Here is an 18,402-nt window from a genome sequence, read left to right as displayed (position 1 = left end):
TCTTTGTATAGGTTTTTTGTCTCTTTAGTTAAATTTATTCCTAGGTATTTTATTCTTTTAGTTCCAATTGTAAATGGGATTCGTTTCTTGATTTCCCCCTCCGCTTGTTCATTGCTAGTGTATAGAAATGCTACAGATTTTTGAATGTTGATCTTGTATCCTGCTACTTTGCTGTACTCATTGATTAGCTCTAGTAGTTTTGTTGTGGATTTTTCCGGGTTTTCGACGTATAGTATCATATCGTCTGCAAACAGTGATAGTTTTACTTCTTCCTTTCCAATTTTGATGCCTTGATTTCTTTTTCTTGTCTAATTGCTCTGGCTAGAACCTCCAACACAATGTTGAATAATAGTGGTGATAGTGGACATCCTTGTCTTGTTCCTGATCTTAGGGGGAAAGTTTTCAATTTTTCCCCATTGAGGATGATATTAGCTGTGGGTTTTTCATATATTCCCTCTATCATTTAGGAAGTTCCTTTGTGTTCCTATCCTTTGAAGTGTTTTCAACAGGAAAGGATGTTGAATCTTGTCAAATGCCTTCTCTGCATCAATTGAGATGATCATGTGATTTTTCTGCTTTGATTTGTTGATGTATTACATTAATTGATTTTCTTATGTTGATCCATCCTTGCATACCTGGGATGAATCCTACTTGGTCATGATGTATAATTCTTTTAATGTGTTGTTGCATACGATTTGCTAGAATTTTATTGAGGATTTTTGCATCTATATTCATTAGAGAGATTGGCCTGTAGTTTTCTTTTTTTGTAATATCTTTGCCTGGTTTTGGTATGAGGGTGATGTTGGCCTCATAGAATGAATTAGGTAGCTTTCCCTCCGCTTCGATTTTTTTGAAGAGTTTGAAGAGAGTTGGTACTAATTCTTTCTGGAATGTTTGATAGAATTCAGATGTGAAGCCGTTTGGTCCTGGACTTTTCTTTTTAGGGAGCTTTTGAATGACTGATTCAATTTCTTTACTTGTGATTGGTTTGTTGAGGTCATCTATGTCTTCTTGAGTCAAAGTTGGTTGTTCATGTCTTTCCAGGAACCTGTCCATTTCCTCTAAATTGTTGTATTTATTAGCGTAAAGTTGTTCATAGTATCCTGTTATTACCTCCTTTATTTCTGTGAGGTCAGTAGTTATGTCTCCTCTTCCATTTCTGATCTTATTTATTTGCATCCTCTCTCTTCTTCTTTTTGTCAATCTTGCTAAGGGCCCATCAATCTTATTGATTTTCTCATAGAACCAACTTCTGGTCTTATTGATTTTCTCTATTGTTTTCATGTTTTCAATTTCATTTATTTCTGCTCTAATCTTTGTTATTTCTTTCCTTTTGCTTGCTTTGGGATTAGTTTGCTGTTCTTTCTCCAGTTCTTCCAAATGGATAGTTAATTCCTGAATTTTTGCCTTTTCTTCTTTTCTGATATAGGCATTTAGGGCAGTAACTTTCCCTCTTAGCACTGCCTTTGCTGCGTCCCATAAGTTTTGATATGTTGTGTTTTCATTTTCATTCGCCTCGAGGTATTTGCTAATTTCTCTAGCAATTTCTTCTTTGACCCACTCGTTGTTTAGGAGTGTGTTGTTGAGCCTCCACGTATTTGTGAATTTTCTGGCACTCCACGTATTATTGATTTCCAACTTCATTCCTTTATGATCCGAGAAAGTGTTGTGTATGATTTCAATCTTTTTAAATTTGTTCAGACTTGCTTTGTGACCCAGCATATGGTCTGTCTTTGAGAATGATCCATGAGCACTTGAGAAAAAGGTGTATCCTGCTGTTGTGGGATGTAATGTCCTATAAATGTCTGTTAAGTCTAGCTCATTTATAGTAATATTCAGATTCTCTATTTCTTTTTTGATCCTCTGTCTAGATGTTCTTTCCATTGATGAGAGTGGTGAATTGAAGTCCCCAGTATTATGGTATATGAGTCTATTTCCCTTTTCAGTGTTTGCAGTGTATTCCTCACGTATTTTGGGGCATTCTGGTTCAGTGCGTAAATATTTATGATTGTTATGTCTTCTTGTTTAATTGTTCCTTTTATTAGTATATAGTGTCCTTCTTTGTCTCTTTTAACTGCTTTACATTTGAAGTCTAATTTGTTGGATATTAGTGTAGCCACTCCTGCTCTTTTCTGGTTGTTATTTGCATGAAATATCTTTTCCCAACCTTTCACTTTCAACCTATGTTTATCTTTGGGTCTAAGATGTGTTTCCTGTAGACAGCATATAGAAGGATCCTGTTTTTTAATCCATTCTGCCAATCTATGTCTTTTGATTGGGGAATTCAGTCCATTGACATTTAGTGTTATTACTGTTTGGATAATATTTTCCGCTACCATTTTGCCTTTTGTATTATATATATCATATCTGACTTTCCTTCTTTCTACACTCTTCTCCATACCTCTCTCTTCTGTCTTTTTGTATCTGACTCTAGTGCTCCCTTTAGTATTTCTTGCAGAGCTGGTTTCTTGGTCACAAATTCTCTCAGTGACTTTTTGTCTGAGAATGTTTTGATTTCTCCCTCATTTTTGAAGGATAATTTTGCTGGATATAGGAGTCTTGGTTGGCAGTTTTTCTCTTTTAGCAATTTAAATATATCATCCCACTGTCTTCTAGCTTCCATGGTTTCTGCTGAGAAATCTACACATAGTCTTATTGGGTTTCCCTTGTATGTGATGGATTGTTTTTCTCTTGCTGCTTTCAAGATCCTCTCTTTCTCTTTGACCTCTGACATTCTAACTAGTAAGTGTCTTGGAGAACGCCTATTTGGGTCTTATCTCTTTGGGGTGCGCTACACTTCTTGGATCTGTAATTTTAGGTCTTTCATAAGAGTTGGGAAATTTTCAGTGATAATTTCTTCCATTAGTTTTTCTCCTCCTTTTCCCTTCTCTTCTCCTTCTGGAACACCCACAACACGTATATTTGTGCGGTTCATATTGTCCTTGAGTTCCCTGATACTGTGTTCATATTTTTCCATTCTTTTCCCGATAGTTTCTGTTTCTTTTTGGAATTCAGATGTTCCATCCTCCAAATCACTAATTCTATCTTCTGTCTCTTTAAATCTATCATTGTAGGTATCCATTGTTTTTTCCATCTTTTCTACTTTTTCCTTCACTTCCATAAGTTCTGTGATTTGTTTTTTCAGTTTTTCTATTTCTTCTTTATGTTCAGCCCATGTCCTCTTCATGTCCTCCCTCAATTTATCGATTTCATTTTTGAAGAGGTTTTCCATTTCTGTTCGTATATCCAGCGTTAGTTGTCTCAGCTCTTGTATCTCATTTGAACTATTGGTTTGTTCTTTGACTGGGCCATATTCTCAATCTTCTGAGCGTGGACAGTTATCTTCTGCTGCTGGCGTCTGGGCATTTAGTCACATTTCCCTGAGTGTCAGACCCAACAAGGTTGAAAGATTTTTCTGTGAAATCTCTGGGTTCTGTTTTTCTTATCATGCCCAGTAGGTGACGCTCTTGGCACACGTTTGTCTGCGGGTCCCACCAGTAAAAGGTGCTGTGGGTCCTTTAACTTTGGAAAACTCTCGCCATCCTGGAGGTTCGGTAGCCGAAGCGGCTTGGAAGAGTGCCAGCCGGCCTGGGGTCTGAACGCGGGGAGGGTCGCTGGCCGCCGCAGCCCGGGAAAGCGCCCATCCGAATTTCCTAGTCGGCCCGGGGCACGAAGCATGGCGGGACGGCGCCAGCCGCAGTGGCCCGCCCGGGAGAGTGCACGTTCCCGGGAAGTCACGGGTTTGAAAGGGCCCCCCCCCCCGTCACCATTCTCAGCAGCCTGGGGATTTCCGATCCAATTCTCTCAGTTGGTCCGGGGGTCTGCACGTGGTGTGGGCGCCAGCCGCCGCGGTTTGAGGGGACCGCCTGTCCAATTCTCCCAGCTGGCCCGGGAAGGGGGAAGGGAGTGACTCCGGCCGCTTGCCGCCCCGCCCGGTGAAGCCCGCGCCCCTCGGCGATCTCACCAGAGTGGGTTCTCTCAGCCAGCCAGCCGTTCCAGGATGGGGTACGCTGTCTTTTTTATCTCTGTCGTGGCTTTGGGAGCTGTTCTGTATCGTTTCTACTCCCCTGGTAGCTGTCCTGGAGGAGAAACATTTCCCCTTTCACTTCGGTCTCCGAGATGTGGCTCGGCCAGACTGGCTGGTCTCTCAACTGCTGCGAAGCACATGGCCCAAGTACTCCACGAGCTATGGGCACCTCCTCCGTCTTGTTTTAATTCTTTAAACGTAGGTGACTGTGATAAAATATATATTGAATTACTTGTGAAGAATGCATTTAAAGCTAGTGTAAATGTATTTTTTGTTTGTAAGGCATTATTTATTAAGAAATTGGTTGTTATGCTTACTGTTCTAATCTGATGGTAAAAATATTCTTAAAAATTTGCAAGTACCTTGGATTTTCAAAACTGAATGAGAGAGAACGTTGTAAAGCCGTCCTACTGTTCCTTTAGTATAATAAAATATGTCTGGAATAAAGACTTATGAAAAATAAATAAATAACCCATCTTATTTTCTTGTGACCAAATTTGAGTATATCCTCTTATGGAGTTTTATGCATTATCTCGGTATTCCATGAATTGAAAAAACTTTGGGAAGACTGGTCTAGAGGTCTATAATCTAATGTGATGATGGGAGTTATTTGCAGAATTGTTTTCCTTACTATTTAATGTTTTGAGGTATTTGTATTGTCCTTACTCTTTTGTGTTTACTATCTCTGATTTTAAACTATGTATCCATTTCCGCAGACTCATGTGACTATGGGTTGAAGAGAAAGGTACCCATATATGTGTTGTTCACTTTACTGAGGACTCTGTCTCTTAATGGAAAGAAAACCCTGTTCTAGAAACTTTGCTTTACATTTTATTGGGAGACATTTCTCTTTTGGTCTCCTGTATTTTGCACATCTTAGAACTTTTTTCACACCACCTTTTCAAGGCTGTTTGTATAATGAGCAGCCTTGAAAGATAGAAATGAAGGCTTCCTAGAGCATAGGACTGGTTTGCTTGCAGTGCGTTATAAAAAGTTTAGGCTTCCCTTATGTATGTAGTGGAGAAGCTTAGACTACCTATAGGTATGCCTAAGAGTTACTTCTAGAGGACCTCTTTTGTTGCTCAGATGTGGCCTCACTATCTCTAAGCCCAACTCTGCAAGTGAAACCACTGCCCTCCCCACTAAGTGGGACATGGCATCCAGGGGTGAATATCACAGTGGCTGAGAGAGTTCAAATAGAGTCTAGAGGTTACTCTGGAGGTCACTCTTAGGCACACTTCAATTAGACATTGCTACCTATCATAACTTGCCAAACTCCAACCAAAACCATCCCAACAATCCTAAAGAACACCTAGAACAATATATAAGATTTTTCAGTTTCCATGCACTAGGATAACTTTCCAAAAACCTACAGCCTCCATAGGGTTTCCTGAAACCTAGGGGGCCAGCCTCTCTAGAACATCAACTAGTTCCATCTCCCTACCCCATATTATTGATAGCCCTTCCAACATGAAAATGTTACAATGTGCATAACCCAAATACCCCTAAAGAGTGGGAGAAAGATCAGCAGTGATGGTGGAGTTATACAGAGAAGGTAGGGTTTAACAAATGAGTATGATTTCTGAATCATTACAGTGATAATTTCTTTTAGTCTCCAGTATCTTAGAGCTGCTAGAAGTAAAAACCTAAAATTGTGCATGTAGTAACCCATGTTCTCCAATAGCGGGACAGGTGACACGAGTCCAAATAGAGGCTGTGTTACAGAAGAGAAAACCCAAATTTTATTGTAACTTTTTTTTTATTGTATAATATAACATATATACAAAGCAAAGAAAGAAAAAAGCAACTTCAACAAGTAGTTACTTGTTGAAGTTCTTCTCTTGAAGAAGAGAAACTGAAATCTTTTCTACAACTAATTTTATGCTTTTTTTAATTTATTGCTTTTTTGTATAATTCTCTTTTTTACAAAATAGGAAAAAAAGTCAATTATGATGATAAAGACGTTTTAATTACAAAAAAAGCTGCCATCCGGTGCCTGCCCATGCAAAAAAGTAATATACATTTACTTTTTTATATTATAATATAAATTATATTTTTATATATTTTAATATAATATAGTATATTACAGTAATAAAATTAAATTATTAAAGTAAATATAAATTACATTTTAATATATAAAATATATTTACATATATATATAAAATAAATATATACATTTATTCCTTCTAGCCTCCAATGCTCTGGAGCAGCTAGAAGGAAAAATCTGAGATGATGGTATGATAGCCCTTGACAAACTCTGGGATCTGTCCTGTAACTACTTGTTGAAGTTGCTTTTTTCTTTCTTTGCTTTGTATATATGTTATATTATGCAATAAAAAAAAAGTTATAATAAAATTTGGGCTTCCTCTTCTGTAACACAGCCGCTATTTGGATTCGTGTCACCTGTTCTGCTATTGGAGAACTGTTGCAGAAATGAAGAAACTCTGGCCACTACTATTAGAAATAAATTGTCCACTGTAAGAAATAAATTGTCCTTTTTCTCTGATCCAGGAATCTAATTCCTGGATCAGAGAGGAGAAATCTGAGACTCTCAGACTTCTCCTCTTAAATATCGTATATATAAACATTAAAAAACAGCATTAAATATGCTTTGGAGTGTGCACTATGAATGAATGTAGGTTTAGAGAAATTTGATAGCTTATCTGGCTCTTACACTAATGCCCTCACATTCTTCTATCTATATTTTTGCCCCAGACTTAGAGGTAATTTATATAAAATAAAATTAAATGCTGATGAAATGTTTTACTGTCTTAAATACTGCTTAAATTAGTATAATTTTTTTTTTTTTTTTTTTTTTTTTTTTTTAGACAGAGAAGGAAGGAAGGATAGAAGGAAGGAAGGGAGGAAGAAAGGGAAACATCTTTAAACATTTTCTTATTTTATTATATTTTGTTTGTTTGTTTGTTTTTTACATGGGCTGGGGCCGGGAATCGAACCGGGGTCCTCCGGCATGGCAGGCAAGCACTCTTGCCCGCTGAGCCACCGCGGCCCGCCCAGTATAATTTTTAATTGTTTTGTCGGTGTGGGATTATGGAATATCTAAACTGAATTATGACATTTAAATTACATGCTTTGCTATATTTTTTAACATAATTTTATTTTTCAGAATTATTGTCTGTATACTTCGGGCTATATCTCAAACCTTCACAAGACATTAATAGGGTTTTAGTGGCTAGAATAATTCATGCTGTGACCAAAGGATGTTGTTCGCAAACTGATGGATTAAATTCCAAATTTTTGGATTTCTTTTCCAAGTCTATTCAGTATGCAAGGTAATTTAATATATCTTTATTTTGTTCTGTATTGAAAATATGTTTGCTTTTCTCATGAGACTATGTTTTAAATTCAGTAATTTAAAATGCCACCTTTTAAAGCAGTGACCCATTGTAATAGAAGTAGCACATTCCCGAAGAAAGTATCAGCCAGGTCCAACACTTCCTGAATATCTATATGTAAGACATAAAATGATGTTCTTAAGTGGGAGATCTGTCTTGTTATGTAGTTTCATTCCCCCCATTTTGTGGATTGATATAATGTACTAAGATAAAGTAAAACAGGATTAAGATTAAATGTCTAGATATTTTGTATATTTTTATACAGTGTTTCAGGAGCAGGAAGAGCTAACAGGAATAATCTCTTAACACCAAATAAGAACTTTTCTGTGTAGCACTACTGTGCTTTTTTCTTTTTTTTCTTTTTACCCTGAGTAGTTCTGAAACTAAGGCTATTGTAATTTGAATATCAGACTTTTTGTCTTTCTGCATATAATTCTGCATATAATTCATAACTGTCTTAACTTTTTACAGTTGTCCTCTCCCTCCCATTATATCAAATTCGGGTTTTTGTTTTCTCTTACAGGCAAGAAAAGAGCTCTGCAGGTCTAAATCATATCTTAGCAGCACTTGTTATCTTCCTCAAGACTTTGGCTATCACCTTTCGAATTCGAGTGTGTGAATTAGGAGATGAAATTCTTCCTACTTTGCTTTATATTTGGACTCAACATAGACTTAATGATTCCTTAAAAGAAGTAATTATTGAATTATTTCAACTGCAAATTTATGTCCATCATCCAAGGGGAGCCAAAACCCAAGACAAAGGTATATAGGAAGATTTTACTGCTTTTAATTTGCTTCTTAACTAAAACATGGAGCTTTGTATATGAAATCAGTATACTGTAGGGAGGGAGAATATGACTTTCCTGTAACGCGGTCTGTTTGAAAATGTTATTAGGCATGAGGGACATTTTCCACAAAATCTTAGTATTTGAAGATGTGGTAGTGAATTGTGTCATGCCTTATCATGTGTTCAGTACATTGCTAGGTATGATAAATTATAAAAGCAAATATTGAGATGCTCTGCCATCTTAAGAGCTGATTATACATCAATAAGTAGATGCTAAGAGGTGTGACAGACTATAAGAACAGAAGAATCCAGAGAAAACGGTATGGTTTATCCACATCTTGCTTATATTAGATTGATAAAATAGATAAATGTGGACTGAAACAGCCATCAGATGATTCAGTTACTAGGGAAGAGTCATACTAATTACATAGGGACATGAGGTTGAAAGGGGAAATTGCTGCCTTAAGCCCCATAGTTACTATTCACCCATGTTTTCTGAAAAAATAACCAGAAATTATTTTTCCTCCCTTGATTCCTCTACGTTTTTCCTTCACTGCGATTGTATTGCTTGGGTGGCATAGCACTGTTCAGTAGATAGCAACTTTGTTAAGTGGAATTGGAGCTGAATGAGTTCTCTCACAGTCTAATTACCTTTGGGCTCATGTTAGCCATTGGACCAATTCATTATGGCCAGTATAATAATCTTTTTTAGAAATCATACCACATTGAATATTAACAGCTGATACAGAGGGAAACTGGTATGAGCTACATTTTATCAAAAGTAGCTGTATATGTTTCATGGACTCTTCTAGCATATATAATTAGATATATTTGTAGCTCATGAAACCACTGTACCTTCAAGAGTGATTTTTCATAGTTTTTGATCTTTTGCATAGCTCTTACCAAGATGAAGATTATACTTATGCAGAGGTGGTTTGAAATGTTTAAGAGTTTTGTATATGAAATCAGTATACTGTAGGGAGAATATGACTTTCCTCTAGCGTGGTCTGCTTGAAAATGCTATTAGGCATGAGGGCCATTTTCCACAAAATCTTAGTATTTGAAGATGTGGTATTGAATTGTGTCATGCCTTATCATGTGATCAATACATTGCAGGTTTAAGATGAATTGAAAGTTAACAAAGTGATGAGGCTGTCAGAAAAACTAATGTAGTTTGTACTCCACATTGATCAAACCACACTTGGAGTATGGTATTCACCATATTTTGTAAATTCAGCATTTTAAGAGGGATATAAATTGACTAGAATGTATCTTGGCAGAGACAACTGAGATGATGAGTCTAGATAACATGCCATTTGTACTTGAGACAAGAAAAGCCATGGAAAACTTGAACCTCATATGAATGAGGAAACAGATTAATTGTATTTGCCTCAGAGAAGAGAAGAATTTGGATAAAAGTAGATTTTAGATTAGAATATGAAGAACTTTGAATCAAATACTGCTATCCGAGGACTTCCTGGAAGATGGCGGCTTAGTAAGACGCGCGGATCTTAGTTTCTTCTCCAGGACACCTACTAGGGGAGTAGAAACGATACAGAAAGCGCCCAAAGCCACAACAGAGATAAAAAAGACAGCGTACCCCATCCTGGAACGGCTGGCTGGCTGAGAGAAGCAGCTCGGGTGAGATCGCCGAGGCGCGCGGGCCTTACCGGGCGGGGTGGCAAGCGGCCGGTGTTACTCCCTTCCCCCTTCCTGGGCCGGCTGGGAGAATTGGAGAGGCGGTCCCCTGAAACAAAGACGGCTGGCGCCCACACCACGCGCAGCCCCCGGACCAACTGAGAGAATTGGATCGGAAACCCCCAGGCCGCGGAGAACGGTGACGGGTGGGGGAGGCCCCTTCCAAACCCGTGACTCCCGGGGAACGTGCACTCTCTCGGGCGGGCCGCTGCCGCTGGCGCCCTCCCGCCACGCTTGTTGCCCAGGGCCGACTAGGAAATTCGGACGGGCTCTTTCCCTGGCTGCGGCGACCAGCAACCCTCCCTGCGTTCAGACCCCGGGCCGGCTCAAGCCGTTTCGGCTAGCGAACCCCCAGGACGGCGAGAGTTTTCCAAAGTTTAAGGTCCCACAGCACCTTTTACTGGTGGGACCTGCAGACAAACGTGTGCCACGAGCGCCACCTACTGGGCAGGATAAGAAAAACAGAACCCAGAGATTGCACAGAAAAATATTACAACCTTGCTGGGTCCAACACCAAGAGAAATCTGAATAAATGCCCAGACGCCAGCAGCAGAAGATAACTGTCCACGCTCAAAAGATTGAGAATATGGCTCAGTCAAAGGAACAAACCAATAGCTCAAATGAGACACAAGAGCTGAGACAACTAATGCTGAATATACGAACAGAAATGGAAAACCTCTTCAAAAATGAAATCGATAAATTGAGGGAGGACATGAAGAGGACATGGGCTGAACATAAAGAAGAAATAGAAAAACTGAAAAAACAAATCGCAGAACTTATGGAAGTGAAGGATAAAGTAGCAAACATAGAAAAAATAATGGATAGCTACAATGATAGATTTAAAGAGACAGAAGATAGAATTAGTGATTTGGAGGATGGAACATCTGAATTCCAAAAAGAAACAGAAACTATAGGGAAAAGAATGGAAAAATTTGAACAGGGTATCAGGGAACTCAAGGACAATATGAACCGCACAAATATACGTGTTGTGGGTGTCCCAGAAGGAGAAGAGAAGGGAAAAGGAGGAGAAAAACTAATGGAAGAAATTATCACTGAAAATTTCCCAACTCTTATGAAAGACCTAAAATTACAGATCCAAGAAGTGCAGCGCACCCCAAAGAGATTAGACCCAAATAGGCGTTCTCCAAGACACTTACTAGTTAGAATGTCAGAGGTCAAAGAGAAAGAGAAGATCTTGAAAGCAGCAAGAGAAAAACAATCCATTACATACAAGGGAAACCCAATAAGATTTTGTGTAGATTTCTCAGCAGAAACCATGGAAGCTAGAAGACAGTGGGATGATATATTTAAAATACTAAAAGAGAAAAACTGCCAACCAAGATTCCTATATCCAGCAAAATTATCCTTCAAAAATGAGGGAGAAATTAAAACATTCTCAGACAAAAAGTCACTGAAAGAATTTGTGACCAAGAGACCAGCTCTGCAAGAAATACTAAAGGGAGCACTAGAGTCAGATACAAAAAGACAGAAGAGAGAGATATGGAAAAGAGTGTAGAAAGAAGGAAAATCAGATATGATATATATAATACAAAAGGCAAAATGTTAGAGGAAAATATTATCCAAACAGTAATAACACTAAATGTCAATGGACTGAATTCCCCAATCAAAAGACATAGATTGGCAGAATGGATTAAAAAACAGGATCCTTCTATATGCTGTCTACAGGAAACACATCTTAGACCCAAAGATAAACATAGGTTGAAAGTGAAAGGTTGGGAAAAGATATTTCATGCAAATACTGCTATCCGAATATAGAAAGGACAGTTAAGTCGTCAGAGAGATTGTAGAAGAGGCATTAGTACTGAATAGAAGGTTGGACCAGATATCTTCTAATATTTCCCCAGTAGCAGGTGAATAATTTAGTAAGAGTGGAAGTACAAATGGAGTTAATATATAAATTGCATTTTAATTTTAATTTTTAAAAATGTAATATATAAATTATATTTTAATTTTTTGTGTTATAGGTGCTCATGAATCAACAAAGTGGCGAAGTATCTTATACAACTTATATGATTTGCTAGTGAGTGAGATAGGTCACATAGGAAATAGAGGAAAATATTCTTCAGGATCTCGTAATATTGCTGTCAAGGAAAACTTGATTGAATTAATGGCAGATATTTGTCACCAGGTATAGTAGGTTTTTGTGTGTTTTGAAATTTGAATCCCCTCAAAGCATCTTGTCACATTTTGAAACTTTCTGTTAATTTTCCTTTTGCTGGGCCTTTTAAACCTATGTTCTGATAAAAAAAAACTGTAAAATTACTGTATGCTGTAACTGTCCCTTTCAAAACTTCATAAATGGCCTGGAATTGACTTTTAACTTAAAAGATAACTCTTGCTGATAAGATTTTAGTGAAAACTAATGCTGAAGATTTCTGTTGTTAAAAGATGGCCTGATGGAATAGACTTGCTAATCTAGAAATACACACAAATCTATAGCTGCTTGATTTTCAACAGGGGGTCACATACATTCAGCAGAGAAAAAATAGTCTATTTAACAAATGGTACTAGGACAATTGGATATCCATGTGCTTAATAATGAATATGGACCCCTACCTTATGCCATATTAAAAATTATCTCAAAATGGGTCATGAGTATAAACATAACAACCAAAATATAAAACTCTTAGAAGAAAATATGGAGTAAAATCTTTATGACTTTGAATTTGGCAGTTCATTCCTGGATGTGCACCCAAAAGCACATGCAACAAAAGAAAAAATAGGCAAATTAGACTTCATCAAATTTAAAACTTTTTATCAAAGGATGTGTTCTACTTTGCTACCTGCTGGAATGCAATATGCCAGAAACGGAATGGCTTTTAAAAGGGCTAATTTAATAAGTTGCTAGTTTACAGTTCTAAGGCTGAGAAAATGTCCCAATTAAAACAAGTCTATAAAAATGTCCAATCAAAAGCATCCCAGGGAAAGATATCTTGGTTCAGGAAGGCTGATGAATTTCAGGGTTTCTCTCTCAAGTGGAAGGGCACATGGCGAACATAGTCACAGTTTCTCTCTTATCTGGAAAGGCACATGGTGAACATGGTCAGGGTTCCTCTCTCATCTGGAAGGGCTCATGGTGAACACAGCATCATCTGCTAGCTTCTTCTCCTAGCTTCCTGTTTCATGAAGCTCCCTGGGAGGTATGTTCCTTCTTCATCTCCAAAGGTCGCTGGCTGGTGGACTCTGCTTCACATAGCTATGTCATTCTTCTCTGCTCTCTCTGAATCTCTTTCATTCTCCAAAATGTTTCCTCTATTATAGGACTCCAGAAACTTATCAAGACCCATGCAAATGGGTGGAGATATGTCGTCACCTAATCCATCTTAACAACCTCTCTTGATTAAATCACATCTCTAGGGAGATGATCTGATTACAGTTTGAAACATACTGTATTGAATAGGGATGATTCTGCCTTTATGAAATGGGATTTAGATTAAAACATGGCTTTTCTAGGGGACATACATCCTTTCAGACCAGCACAAGGCATTACCAAGAAAGTGAAAAGACAACCTCTAGAATGGGAATGGGAAAAAATAGTCCTATTAAGGACTTAATGTCCAGAGTATGCAAGGAAAATAAATGCTGGAATACTCTTACATTATTGGTGGAAATGTTGCTTTGGAAAATAGTTTGGTACTTCCTCAAAAAGTTAAAACATGTAAGTACCATATGGACCTGGCAAGTCCACTTCTACGATTTTACCACAAAGAATTAAAAACAAGAACTGAAACAGATATTGTACTCCAGCATTTATATAGCATATTCATAATAGCCAAAATGTGGAAACAATCCAAGTGTCCATCAAGAAATAATGGATAGGCGGGCCGCGGTGGCTCAGCGGGCAAAGTGCTTGCCTGCTACGCCGGAGGACCTCGGTTCGATTCCCGGCCCCAGCCCATGTAACAAAAACGGAGAAACAGAATACAATAAAACAAGAAAATGTTTAAAGATGTTTCCCTTTCTTCCTTCCTTCCTTCCTTCTATCCTTCCTTCCTTCTCTCTGTCTTTCCTTTAAAAAAAAAAAAAAAAAAAAAAAAAAGAAATAATGGATAGGGCGGGCCGCGGTGGCTCAGCGGGCAAGAGTGCTTGCCTGCCATGCCGGAGGACCCCGGTTCCCGGCCCCAGCCCATGTAAAAAACAAACAAACAAACAAAATATAATAAAACAAGAAAATGTTTAAAGATGTCTCTCTTCCTTCCTTCCATCCTTCCTTCCTTCTCTCTGTCTTTCCTTCCCTTCCTCCCTCTCTCTTTTAAAAAAAAAAAAAAAAAAAAAAAAAAAGAAATAATGGATAAACAAAATGTGACATATGCATACAGGGATATCATTCAGCTATAAAGGGTATGAAATTCTGATATATGCTACATCATGGGTGAACCATGAAAACACTTTGTTGAGTGAACAAAACCAAACACAAAAGGACAGATACTGCACGATTCCGCTTATATGAAATATCTAGAATAAGAAATTCGAGATTGTTTTAGTTTGCTAGCTGCCGAAATGCAATATACCAGAAACAGAACAGCTTTAAAAAAGGGGAGTTTAATAAGTTGCAAGTTAACAGTTTTTAGGCCATGGAAATGTCCCAGTTAAAGCAAGTCTATAGACGTGTCCAAACTAAGGCATCCAGGGAAAGATACCTTGATTCAAGAAGGCCGATGACATTCAGAGTTTCTCTCTCTGCTGGAAGGGCACGTGGGAAACATGGCATCATCTGCTAACTTTCTGTCCTGGCTTCCTGTTTGATGACGTTCTCCAGGAGGCATTTTCCTTCTTCATCTTCAAAGGTCACTGGCTGGTGAACTCTACTTCTTGTGGCTGTGTCATTCTGCTCTCTCGGAATCTCCCACATTCTCCAAAATGTCTCCTCTTTTATAGGATTCCAGTAAACTAATCAAGACCCAACAAAATGGGTGCAGACATGTCGTCACCTAATCCAGTTTAACAACCACTCTAGATTGAGTCACATCTCCAGGGAGATGATCTAATTACAGTTTCAAACATACAGTACTGAATAGGGGTTAGAAGAAACAACCGCCTTTACAAAATGGAATTAGGATTAAAACATGGTTTTTCTAGGGTACATGCATCCTTGCAAACTGGCACAGAGATCAAGTAGATTACAGGTTATAGGTAATCTAGAATTCATCATTTAAAAATAAACAGTTCAGTGGTTTTTAATATTTTTCATTTCTGTGCTGCTACCGTCACTATACTGTAATTCCACAGCATTTCCATCTCCCCTAAAAGAAGCCGGATCCACTGTAACAGTAAGCTGTGATTTTCCTCTTTCCCCTGGTCCTTACCAACCTCTAATCTACTTTCTGTCTATGCAGATTTGTCTTTTCTGGACATTTCGTATGAATGGACTCATATAATATATGGTTGTTTGTGATTACCTTCTCTCATTTAGCATGTTTTAAAGATTCATTCATATTGTATTGTGAATTTTCCTTTTTTATGGCTGAATAATATTCCATTGTATGGCTATACTATGTTTTCTATATGCATTCATCAGTTGATGGCCTAATATTCTTAAGTAAAACTTTTTCCAAGAGATTTGGTTAACGTCTTCAATAGTGATTTCACTCTATCAAATGTTCTCTTCATGGTAAATTTAAAATTTAATCCCTCAGAAAATATAGGCATTTGCTTTGCTTTTGTCTGTCTTGGTGTTGCTTTTAATAAATATTTCAGGAAATGAAACAAAATATTACTTGGCAATTTCTGCCTTCTAGAAAGGTTTCATTCATTTCAAAATGTTTGTTTTTTACTATATTACCTTATTTATATACATTTCTATAGTTTATTTTTCTTGCTTTTTGATTTCCCTCTATGTTTGAGGAGGAACATTTTTTCTTATAATAAAATATTAGACAACAAAAGCAATAAAAAAGTTGTTTTTCCCTTTGTTACTTTACAGGTTTTTAATGAAGATAGCAGATCCTTGGAGATATCTCAGTCTTACACTCCCACCCAAAGAGAATCTATCGATTACAGTGTGCCTTGCAAAAGGAAAAGAATTGAACTAGGTTGGGAAGTAATTAAAGATCATCTTCAGAAGTCACAGAATGATTTTGATCTTGTGCCATGGTAAATGTTAATTATTTTCTAATTTAATGTCATTTTACTCTCATTTAGTTTTTCTCAGAACATCTCCAGCAGAATGCTTTCTTGTCAGAACTAGGTCATATGTCCATTCCCAAACTAATCACTGGCAAAGAAGAATGGAATCATCTGTTGGAACCAGCCATCGTGGCTTCTCTACTAAGGCTAAACATATTGTCATAGCAAGGAAGGAAGTGGAAATAGCTGACTAGAAGGCAGTTAGTAGTGTGTACTCATGGTGATCACTCAGTTGTGATCACCAGTTTTTTCTGTGAGTACACAGTTTTTTCTCTGCATAAAGAAATTTTAACATGCAGATCACCTTCCAATAAGACAGAATTAGAGGGCCAAGATGGCAGCTTAACAAGGTGTGGGATTTAGTTCGCCCTCCAGAGCAGCTAGCAGATAGCCAGGAACAGTACAGAGCAACTGCTAGGGCCACATCAGTGACCAGATGCACAGCATACCCCAGTTTAAAAAAAAAAAAAGCTGGACCAGCTGGGAGCCCACCCACAACCATGAGTTCCCCAAAATCCACAGCAGCTGGTGCCTTTCACCCACAGGCTTCTGCCCAGAGGGGAAAGGAAAGAGAGTTTACCAGCAGCAGGGGCTGAGCGCAACAAAACTCCAACTGTGGAATTAATTAACTAATTCTGCGAGCTAAAAATAGGCCCCAAGCTCAGCCGAACGTCCAGTAAAAGCGGAGATTGCTGGTTGTTGCCTGTGCCTTCCCCAGGAGAGTGGTGGGGCCCAGCTCAGATGGAATCCCTCCCTCAAGGACTTCAGACCCCAGATTCTGGAAAAGTGAAGTGATTGAAGCCAGCCTACAACCTCTCTTCTGTCTCCATCATGCCGTTAGCAGGTAGAGTCTGCTGAAGTTAAAGGTACATCATCACGTTATGCTACTGAGACATGCAGGTAGACAAGCACCATGCACTGGGCAGCATAGGAAAAATGGAGAGCCCAGAGGCTTCATAGGAAAGCCTTTCAATCTTCTGAGTCTCACCCTCAGGGAAAACTGACGTAGGTGACTCTTTCTTCATGACAGGAGGCCAGTTTGGTCTGGGAAAATCTGGCTGGGGTCTATAATACCCAAGTAGACCCTCCTAAGAGGAAGAAAAAAGGCACCATACAGGCAGGTCAGGAAAAAACAAAAAAAGAACTGAAAAATTCTGATTTGCTAAACAGAACCTAAGCTACAGGTACAGAATAAGCTGAACTGAATGTCAAAGAACAGATAGACAGCAAAGTCATCCAGCAAGAAAATCCTAGGTAAAAAAAGTGAAGACAATATCCAGAAAAAACAAAGGTAATTAAATGCCTAGATGCCAGCAAAAAATAAATAGGAAAATTGAAGATATGGCCCAGTCAAAGCAACAAACCAACAATTCAAATGAGATAGTGGAGTTGAAACAATTCAGAATATTCAAGCAGACATGGATAACCTCATCAAAAATCAGATCAGTGAATTGAGGGAGGATATAAAGAAGGGAAGGAATGAAGAAAAAGAAGAAATTGAAAGTCTGAAAAGACAAATCACAGAACTTATGGGAATGAAAGGCATAGTAGAAGAGATGAAAAAAAACAATGGAAACCTACAATGTCAGACTTCAAGAGGCAGAAGATTGGATTAGTGAACTGGAGGACAGGACACCTGAAATCCAACAAGCAAAAGAAAATATAGGGAAAAGAATGTAAAAATCTGAGCTTGGACTCAGGGAACTGAATGACAACATGAAGCATACAAATATATGTGTTGTGGGTGTGCCAGAAGGAGAAGAAAAGGGAAAAGGAGGAGAAAAGCTGATGGAAGAAATTATCACTGAAGATTTCTCAACTCTTATGAAAGATCCAAGAAGTACAGCATACCCCAAACAGAATAGATCCAAATAGATGTACTGTAAGACACTTGCTAATGAGAATGTCAGATGTCAAAGAGAAAGAGAGAATCTTGAAAGCAGCAAGAGAAAAGCGATCCATCACATACAGGGGAAGTCCGATAAGACTATGTGTCGATTTCTCAGCAGAAACCATGGAGGCGAGAAGACAGTGGGATGATACATTTAAATTCTAAAAGGGAAAAATTGCCAACCCAGAATTCTATATCCAGCAAAATTGTCCTTCAAAAATGAAGGAGAAATTAAAACATTTTCAGGCAAAAAAAATCACTGAGAGAATTTGTTACCAAAAGACCGGCTCTGCAAGAAATACTAAAGGGAGCACTACAGATAGATATGAAAAGACAAGAGAGGGAGGTGTAGAGAAAAGTGTAGAAATGAAGACTATTAGTAAAGGTAAAAAGAAGGAAAATTAGATATGACATAAAATACAAAAAGCAAAATAGTTGAAGAAAGTACTACCCATACAGTAATAACACTAGATGTTAATGGATTAAACTCCCCAAC

General features: G+C 38.1%; 1 protein-coding gene across 6 annotated transcripts in view; it reads left to right on the top strand.

Moving 5' to 3' along the window:
* Positions 1–18,402, top strand: part of ATM (ATM serine/threonine kinase) — a 180,434-nt gene that overhangs the window by 36,888 nt on the left and 125,144 nt on the right. For all 6 annotated transcript variants that reach the window (XM_077113047.1, XM_077113046.1, XM_077113048.1 and 3 more), the window contains 4 exons: positions 7,155–7,320; positions 7,907–8,145; positions 11,854–12,017; positions 15,813–15,982. In XM_077113047.1, coding sequence (XP_076969162.1) covers positions 7,155–7,320; positions 7,907–8,145; positions 11,854–12,017; positions 15,813–15,982 — 739 coding nt within the window. The remainder of the gene's footprint in view (positions 1–7,154; positions 7,321–7,906; positions 8,146–11,853; positions 12,018–15,812; positions 15,983–18,402) is intronic.

The sequence above is a fragment of the Tamandua tetradactyla genome, chromosome 8, assembly GCF_023851605.1.
Source record: "Tamandua tetradactyla isolate mTamTet1 chromosome 8, mTamTet1.pri, whole genome shotgun sequence".
In the NCBI taxonomy this organism is placed as follows: domain Eukaryota; kingdom Metazoa; phylum Chordata; class Mammalia; order Pilosa; family Myrmecophagidae; genus Tamandua; species Tamandua tetradactyla.
The sequence above is the reverse complement of the archived record's forward strand: the minus strand, read 5'-3'. Positions and strand labels throughout refer to the sequence as shown.